The 8,977-nt window shown below is 41.6% G+C and overlaps 1 protein-coding gene across 3 annotated transcripts in view; it reads left to right on the top strand.

The window, feature by feature from the left end:
• skila (SKI-like proto-oncogene a) overlaps positions 1 to 8,977 on the top strand; it is a 29,202-nt gene continuing 20,225 nt past the window's right edge. For all 3 annotated transcript variants that reach the window (XM_058745943.1, XM_058745934.1, XM_058745926.1), the window contains exons 1-2: positions 1 to 138; positions 1,843 to 3,125. In XM_058745943.1, the coding sequence (XP_058601926.1) occupies positions 2,010 to 3,125 (1,116 nt within the window). In that variant the 5' untranslated portion in view covers positions 1 to 138; positions 1,843 to 2,009. The remainder of the gene's footprint in view (positions 139 to 1,842; positions 3,126 to 8,977) is intronic.

Raw genomic sequence — 8,977 nt, 5'->3', positions numbered from 1 at the left:
GGGGAGGGCGGTAGACAGACAGACACGCCCGCGCGACATCCGCCGTGACGCTCGCGCTGTCTGAAGGCTTTCAGTCTGTGCGCGTGTTGTTGACGGTCAGACAGAGAGAGACAGCGGACCAGGAGCGATCATCCTGAGGTAAGTCCCTTTAAAAAAAAAAAAGCGACAGCAAGCTCACTTATACACTGTCTTCATTTACTAAACGGCTCAACAGATTCTCGGGTTGTTTTTAAATCGTTTTTGATGGTTTTTAATGGTTATGTGATGTTCTTCGAGCTCGGCACGGGATTTGTAGCGTTAGCTCGGTTAGCGCGTGCTAAAGGGTTTAAATGTTTTAGCCGCACTGCTAAAGCTGCCTGTACGAACGAGCCAGCTTTTAGATGTAAAACCGGTTTAGGTGTTGTTATTAAGCCATGGTGATTTGGTTAAATGTAGCGTGTGAATCGGTGGGATATATGTTTTGATGTGCCGTTTAAAAGGAACGTTTATATTCACATTTGCTCAACGTTCATATTTAAGAGACGCATCGTCGTGCTCCGATGATCTGGTTTTTGATTTAAAACCTCAGCTTGATCAACATTATGTCTAGTATTTTTAATATTAAAAAGGAAAAAAGACAGAAACGCATTTGGGGCGATAGCTATTTAACATTTTTGTAGGGTCAGGTGTCAGTCTAACGTTAAATAGCTTGGCAAATGATTCACTGCCGTGTAAAGTCACAGAAATGGGTTTAAAATCCAAGCGTTCGCTGTCATTTTGACATATTTGGGATTTAATATGTGGTCGGTTTTTCTGTAGTTATGTTGAGGGTCTCCCGGTCGCGGAGATGGGGAATGTCACACCGCGGGCGCTCAGCGCAGCTGTGCCCGGAGAATGAGATGGGAGAGACGGATAGAGGCGTGGACAGAGCCGCGGTGCCCTTGCGGGGTAAAAAGATCGACACTGTCGCTCAGGGTTAAAAATAGACAGCATTTTGTCAGTGTTTCTGGAAAATGGTTATTTTACGAGGAAACGAAACGACGTCTGCGGTCAGGGTCAGTCTATTTGAGCTGTCACACATTTGGTAAAGCGTAACCAGGGCAAAAATGTCGTTTTATTTCGAGGAACTTGCGTTTTGGTACCGTGTTAAATTTGGCCGGTATGCGCGTGTGCGTCGTTTAACATTCGTGGAGCAGAGGCGCATGTTGTGAATAACAAATTAAACGCGTTTCGTGCTGGTTTTAGCCGAAACCTCAATGGCATGCGCTGATTTTGGGGCTGTGATCTCTCATTTTGCCTTCATATTCATGCTCGGAAATTCCGTTTCCATCAGTGTCAGTCAGGCTTTTGCGAACAATTATTCAGTCAGCCTTTCCTCTGTTATAGATGGCGCGTGTGATTTGATCTTTTCATATATGTGGTGGTTATGTACAGTTGTTACATCTTATCTCAAGCCTGCTGTGGTTGGACAGGACTAAATGGCTGCTCGCTGTTAGTTACGGTTGCTGTTGGTTATCTGTGTGTTAAACCGACGTTATTAGTGCATTGACTCATTTAACGCGTTGACGGATTCGGCATGTTGTCAGTAGAGAGAAACAGCGCTCTAAACCACCGAGAAACTGTCCTTATATCGATTGGTCTCAAATTAGATTATCCTGATGAGGTGAAAATGTTTCTGTCGTCTAGTTTAGCACTGTGCCCAACACAAAAACTGTTCTGGATGCTTTTTATTGCCCTGACAGCATATTCTTTTCATGAGCATTTGTGTGGCTTCACACTCTGATTCGTTGTTTTTCTAAATTTTTGTCTAAGCCCTTATGTTTTTAACAATTGAAACTTTATTCTTTTTTGTTTCCTTCACAGGAAGCTCATCAGATCATTAATTCTGTCACCATCATGCATGTAGCTGGACGTAAAAGGATTTGCAACCTTTAACACAGTGAGGAAAGAAGGACCAACTCAAAGGTGCCGTGTTTGAAGAACAGCTGAAGATTTTCTACCCGAGAAAGACCAATCATCTGTGTACGGACATGGCCAGCCCTCAGACTAGTCTGAAAACCCCTTTCAAAGACCTGACGTCATTCAAAGGCAACATGAAGCGGCTGTACAGGGAGCGACTGGAGGATGCACCCATTAAAAAGCGCGTAATGGCAGAGATGCACCTGAAACGACGCAGCCTGGAGAGCATCCCCAAGCCCCTGAAGGTCAAGAAGGAGCGCGAGGAACACGGCAGCTCAGAAATGGACATAGAGGAAAGAGAGTTCCACGTAGTCGGGGCTTCCAAGGCTTTAGATCTCAGCGCCGGCCTCAAGCACACTCTGGCACAGTTCACGCTGAGCAGCCAGAGCTCCCTGGGAGGTCCTGCTGCCTTCTCAGCAAAATCTGCACAGGAGTGCGCCTCTCCTGCTGGCATGGCTCCCCTACCGTCTCCCCCAGTCCTCGGAGGCGGTCCGCTCTTGGTTCCCTGCGACAGCTCCACAGAGCTCACCCATTCTCTGCTCGAAGGAGAGTCCATCTCCTGCTTTGTTGTAGGTGGCGAGAAGCGTCTTTGTCTGCCCCAGGTACTCAATTCGGTGCTGCGAGATTTCTCTCTGCAGCAGATCAACGCTGTCTGTGACGAACTTTACGTTTACTGTTCCCGATGCGATGCCGAGCAGCTGCACATCCTCAAGGTGCTGGGCATCCTGCCTTTCAACGCACCTTCCTGTGGCCTGATCACCCTAACTGATGCCCAACGCCTCTGCAACGCCCTGCTCCGCCCAGGTGCTGCCCTCTCGGCTGACCCCAACAGCAAACTGCCAGGCCAAGGCCTGCTGAAGGAGAGCGAAGCAAGTTTCCAGGTCGAGCACCAGTGTCTGGGCAAGTGCCAAGGCCTGTTCGTGCCCCAATTCTACGTCCAGCCGGACGCTCCTTGTATTCAGTGCATGGAATGCCAGCTGCTGTTTTCCCCACAGAACTTTGTAATGCACTCACACAAGTCCCCCGACAAGAGAACCTGCCACTGGGGTTTCGATTCAGCCAAGTGGCCCTGCTACCTACAGCTTGGCCGCAAGCATGAGGGCACGCTGGAGGAGCCGCAACTCAAACAGCTGCTGGACGAGATGAAGGAGAAGTTTCACTACCAGCTAAAGAGGCCTCTGGACAAAGTAAGTGTCTTTTCCTTCCATGTTTGCTAGTGCGCTAAGGTCAAGTTTTGCAAGTGGATTTGCACGTGTGTGACCAGATGGTAATGTGTGATAGTCTGTAGAGGAGACTGTTTGCTATTGTCTGGGCCAGGCTGCAGTTGTTTTGATAAACTAGTGTTGACCCAATTTTATGAGGTGGCACGAGGCAGGTGGGGACGTATGGCAGGAGGGAGGGAATTCCAGTTGGTCTGGCTGAAGGGGAAGTACATTATTCTGCCAGGTCAGAAGAGGGACATCTTTGGGGGAGTGCGGGGGCATAGCACATCCTTAAATTTGATATAATATACATAAGAGTGTGGATTTTTATTTTTACCTTGAATGTGGTATTATAAAAATAAAATAAACTTATGAAGGTGATTAATAATAATGCAAAATGTAAAAAAAATGTAAAATAAAATATAACAAATATACAATTTAAAATATAAAATCCACAAATGAACATTTTTATTTTATTTTATATTTGATTTTCAATTTAGTTTGTTTTGCATTTTATCATTGTTAGATTTTTCAGATTTTTGGCTTTTCAAGTTAATAAAATTTTTAGTTTTATTATTTTATTTCTGTTAAATTAATGCGCTTACTGTTATCATTTAAACATTATTAAGTTTCGTACTTTAAATCTAGTATTTTTGCTGTCTAGTGGCATTGTCATGTTTAATAATGTCATGTTTTTTGTTAGTTTTAGCAATTTTTTTTAATGAATGTTCTTGAATGTTCAAGGCTTTCAGTGTGAGCTGCTTCCAGTTATTTTAGCTGTATGAAAACATTTTGATGTATTGCTTGATACTGCAAATTTGTATTTGATATCATATTCTAAGCACTGGTTTCTAGCCAAATAATTTTACCCTTCACTTCAGATGTGTCATCTGTTGAAGTTGTCCCTATTTAATAGGGAAATTTGTAATGAAATCATTGTGTTGGGAAAAGCCCGCATTGCATGATTGCATAAAGTCAGAACACTGGAGATACTTCCACTTTCATGATGTGACCTTTGAAACAAAACTCCACAAACTGTACTAGTGCACTAGAAACTATAGAAAGGTCATCCTAGTGGGGGAAAAAAGGTCTGGATTGTTTCACTCCCATTGACCAGCTATGTCTCATGACCCCCTTGACCAAGCCAGAGCTTTTTTTGTTGTTCATGCTCATGTTAGACAAAGATTGACCCCCTGTTGGTGCTGTCAGAGATTTCTTTCAAATGCAAGTGGCAACAGTTAATGGTTTAACAGTGTGGTAACGTTCCAGTAGACACAATTATATTTAGTTTAGAGGCGATGTGAGCGAATGATTGTGTTCTGTCTAAGTGAGGAAGAAAAGCCCCGGTCTCTCCTGTGTGCTTATGCAAGTGTGCCGGAAATACCGTCTGGTGTCTCGTCTAGCACCCAAACCACATTCCTCCTTCCGCCCTCCCTCCCCCCCAACACACACACTTCATGTATTAAAACAGACCTTGAGTCTGTCAGTTATACAGTCACATCTGCTGCACAGACTGACCTAACCCTGACACACAAACAGCCAGTAACACTGTAACACTCAGCTCACTTATGCTTAACGCACACTAATGAAATTGATTCACACGCACACGCTAAATGCCCCCAGGGAGTGTCTCTGCTGCGCTCGGCTAAGGGTGAGATATCAAACTCCCAGAAATACGAGTGAGTCAGTGACACCTTCTCTTTACACGTTAACTGTCGAGCTCCTGACACATCCCTGTCTGGCAGCGTCTTGCACCTGCCCTGACGCTTTGCCTGATCCTTCTGTTTTTTTTGTGATTTATATTGTTTTAAGCAAAATTTAAAAATTGGCATATTTTGACTCTCTAATTTTCTACTGTCCCTGGTTTGAAAACCCCAGGTGTAAAACGCATATAGGAAATTCAAATATATATTTATCTACTATTATAATATTTATTAACATTTTGAATCCGTTTTTTATATTTTCAGTTTTCACATTTAAATTGTAGTTTACATTTTAGTAGTTTTGTTTTGTGCTTTAGTTTTTTAATATTTCTATTTAGCTTTTATTTTTATTTCAGTTTTAGTTTTGATAACTTTTAATTTAATAATTTTAACAACTAAAACTGAAATAAATTTATTAAAATGATGTTATGAAGTTAAAATTATCGAAGCTAAAATTGAAATAATATTTTCAGTTTTTTTTACTCATTTTAATTTTATAATTTTAACTTCATCTAATATTTTTATTTTTTCAGCTTTATTTTAATTACTGGAAATGATTTCTAACAGATATAGATGTAGTTTCAGTTAACAGTAACAACACTGATTAGGAGTGAAGCATTGTCAAAGAAACAGGTGCTTACAGTTTTGTGTTAAACTGCTTTTGAAGGAACTGTAAACAGGCATATGTGCGTGCGTGAAAGGTCATTACTGAGACGCTGAGCTTACACGGGTTGTTCCGATAAAGAACAGCAACACATGCGCACTCATCTGCTGGCTTCCATATCAAGAAATCACTGTTACGTGCATGTGTGTCTGAACGGGAAGCAGGGCAGACAGGCTCATCAGTTTACTGGGTGAAATGTTCACTCTAAACATCTGTGATGCTGTAGTGCCAGAACAAGTGACTCAGAGTTTCCACAGGTGGCCATGTGGATGTCGGTGACGATCAGACCCTCACCGCCAGACTTCTGCACACGGCACTTCAGCTTGTTCAGAACCAGCCCTCTTCCCCTTCATCAAGGACACAGGCTGTGTTTCAAAACTTTAGTGAGCTGTATATTCTAGCCACTGTTGAAACATGCCTGTGATCTAAACTATAGAGATAATAACCTATTTTATTAATTTATTTTTTCTTAAAGTTCTCCAAAGCATTAACAAAAGTCTTAGTGAAACTACAAAACTCTACATTTTTGTGTGCCAAAATAAATAATGAATATACAAAAAAATAAAATAAAAACAGAAAAAATTAACAAGTAAATTTTAACACGAATAATCAAATTTACAAATGAACAGTTTAAAAAAAAATTTGACACACAGCTGCCATTCCAGGTGTTCTAGAGAGAATTCTGAAGAACTTTCTTGGATGCCTTTTGAGTTTGTGTATGTCTGTATTTATGTCTGTTGCCTAGGCACTGTATCCGGTTAGTGCGTCTACAGAGCAAGTTGTTAAAGCTCATGGCTAGATGGGGACCACCTGACCAGAGACTGTCAGAACACAAATATTTTTAGACTCCACACCCAAGTTTAGATTTATCTGATGTTAGATTTTCCTTCTAAAATTAAAATGTTGTGGCCAAATGGTTAGCATGCATGCATCGACTGTACAATGAGCCATGCTGCTCATTTTGTTGACACAAGTTTGAGTCATTTAGGCTTGTGACATTACCTGATCTGTTTCTCCTCATCATTTCCCGTTTCATTTCGTTTTTCTAATCGTGCCACTTGGCTCTCGTAGATAGCTAGTGTGTGTTTGCTTGTTTGTATGATTGTATGACAGTGAAAGACAGGCAGCTGTGATGGTTTGAGGCTTGGTGTGCAGACATGTCTGGCAGACAGATGGAGTCCTGTCGATCTCCCACAGAGGCTGAGACAGCGGCTGCGGTGCAGACACCAGACAGCTGCTTCTCTTTTTTCCTCTCTCTCTCTCTGTTTGTGTCTCTCTATCTTCCCTTTTGTAATTGTGAAATCAGTGACTTCATGCACCACAGGCACGGAGACCAATTCTCCCCTATCTCGCTCTTTTATTTCCACTTTCTGTATTTCTTTCCTTCCTTTTTCAATCTACGAGAGAAAAACTGTCATTTTCCTGTCTGACTGTGTTTTGTTCTCTCGTCCTGTACCTCGACCACAAACCTCATCTGTGACGTACCTTGTCAGACTTTTCTCTCTCTCTCTCTGTTTTTTTCCTCTGGTTTTGCTTCCTCTTTCAGCCACAGCATAGCTGTTTCCATTTAGTCACGTGTCTATCATTTATCATTCTACAGTTAGTTCCGGTCCTCTATTGATTGGATATGTGGTGTTTTCAGGAAAGCCCTTTATTTTTATTTTTTTATAAAAACCTTACACCGTGTCTTAACTACACACAACGCAACAAGCAATTTGGCTGTCCAAACCAAACGCGACACGACACCACAACGCGAGAGACTCAATCAAATATCACAGTCAATCAAAAGCATGTGTGGGCGGGCTCTCTCTGGAAGCGCACTGCACTCGCAATGAAATGGATAAGTTTATGATCTAATTCATAAATATTAAACCTTTTTAACATTATTAAATGTACATACTAAGTGACTGATACCATCTTTGTTAAAGAATACACTTGTTGGTTCGCATTGAGTTCACAGTTTTGTCTTATGTCTTTGCTTTAATTTATATTCTAAGGTAAACTATCTGTTGTTGCTTTCAGTATGGCTATATAAGGTAATACAATTTTGGAGGAAACATTAACAAAATGGCTGTATTGTGTCTAAAATGTAAAGTACTTAACTTGTTTATAGGTTTACTCATGTGTTATTGCTTCACCATTTGCTGCTTATATTGTCATTCTCTCCACCTCAGTTCCGCAGCACTAAGGGAGGGGTCACATTAGCAAAATTTTGCAGGCAAAAAAGGTCCATTGTCTATCATCAATAGTGTAGCGATGCATGAAGCGCTGCTCACACAGAAGAGTTTTTAAACTCATGCAGCTTTCTGTTCTGGTCAGTGTGGTGAATTTCTTTTGACCAACTTGAACACAAGTGAAATGGTAGTGGGAAACTTTTCCACCCACATGAGAAACTCCTGATTGCATGGATTCCTATTGAAATTTCACCTGTTAAATTTCAGTGGTAAATGTGGCAGCACCTTTAGATCGATATTACGAAGGGTTGTTCTGCTTTATATTTTCCGTCTGATCTCTCCAAACATGGCATTTTCAGCAATCCGCAGAGCTCGACATTGTATCTTGGGAACTTTATCTTCATGCCGCCTGGGTTTTGGTGAGAGATACAAGGGTAATGAAAGGTCAGAGGTGGTGGAGGCTCAGGGTTTTGTCTGTTTGATCGAGGGTGTTGAGCTCAGGGTTTGCTCCAGTGTAAATATCAGAGACTCCAGTGGATGCAACTCAGCCCCTCAAAATAAGCAGCCGAATGACCTAATCAGTCTCTGTTTACATAAGGGGAACGGAAGGCAGTGAGTGTGTGTTTATGGGGGAGAGAGAGCGATTGAGGAGAACTATTGATCTGGCTGGAGTGGATGAATTCAGTCAGACAGTAACCGTGTGTATAGAAGAGAGAGAGACAGGCTGAAGAAGAGTGAGATTGATTTACACAATGTCCTAACCAGGGCTAGTTTTTTTGCCTTTAATAAAAATGCTAAATGATAAAAATCACTGCTAATCAGAAATTATTTTTCAAAATGTCATTTTATTATGCCAAGTCTGGTCAGGAGGATGCATTGTCAGACTAGCTGTGTATAAAAAAAAATAAAAATAAAGTAGTCTTCTCACAAACACAAATAAATGTCAAAAAAATGTTAATGCATACAAACGTAGCGAGTTGCTGACAATTGGATAAACAAAAAAATAGACAGGTGTGCGTGTGCACACCCATTGGCCATAGACATGATGAGAAATGGTTAGATAAAGGTACTAATAACAGTGTGGTATATGAAAAAAAAAAAAAGAGTAGAAAGATATAAGGATGCATGGTTCAGCTCAGGACATGCTGGCGGTAGCCGGTTTTAGCAGCTTTTACTCTTTCCTTCTGCTCTATTCATGGTGAAGCATTCACCTTCATCGAGATTCGTGGCAGTCCATGTGCTCAGGCGGTCACACACTCCAAGCTTCGTTCATTTATTTCCAACTGTTTGTCCTCA

Source organism: Onychostoma macrolepis, chromosome 02 (genome assembly GCF_012432095.1).
Source record: "Onychostoma macrolepis isolate SWU-2019 chromosome 02, ASM1243209v1, whole genome shotgun sequence".
Taxonomy (NCBI): domain Eukaryota; kingdom Metazoa; phylum Chordata; class Actinopteri; order Cypriniformes; family Cyprinidae; genus Onychostoma; species Onychostoma macrolepis.
This window is presented reverse-complemented; position numbering and strand designations above follow the sequence as displayed.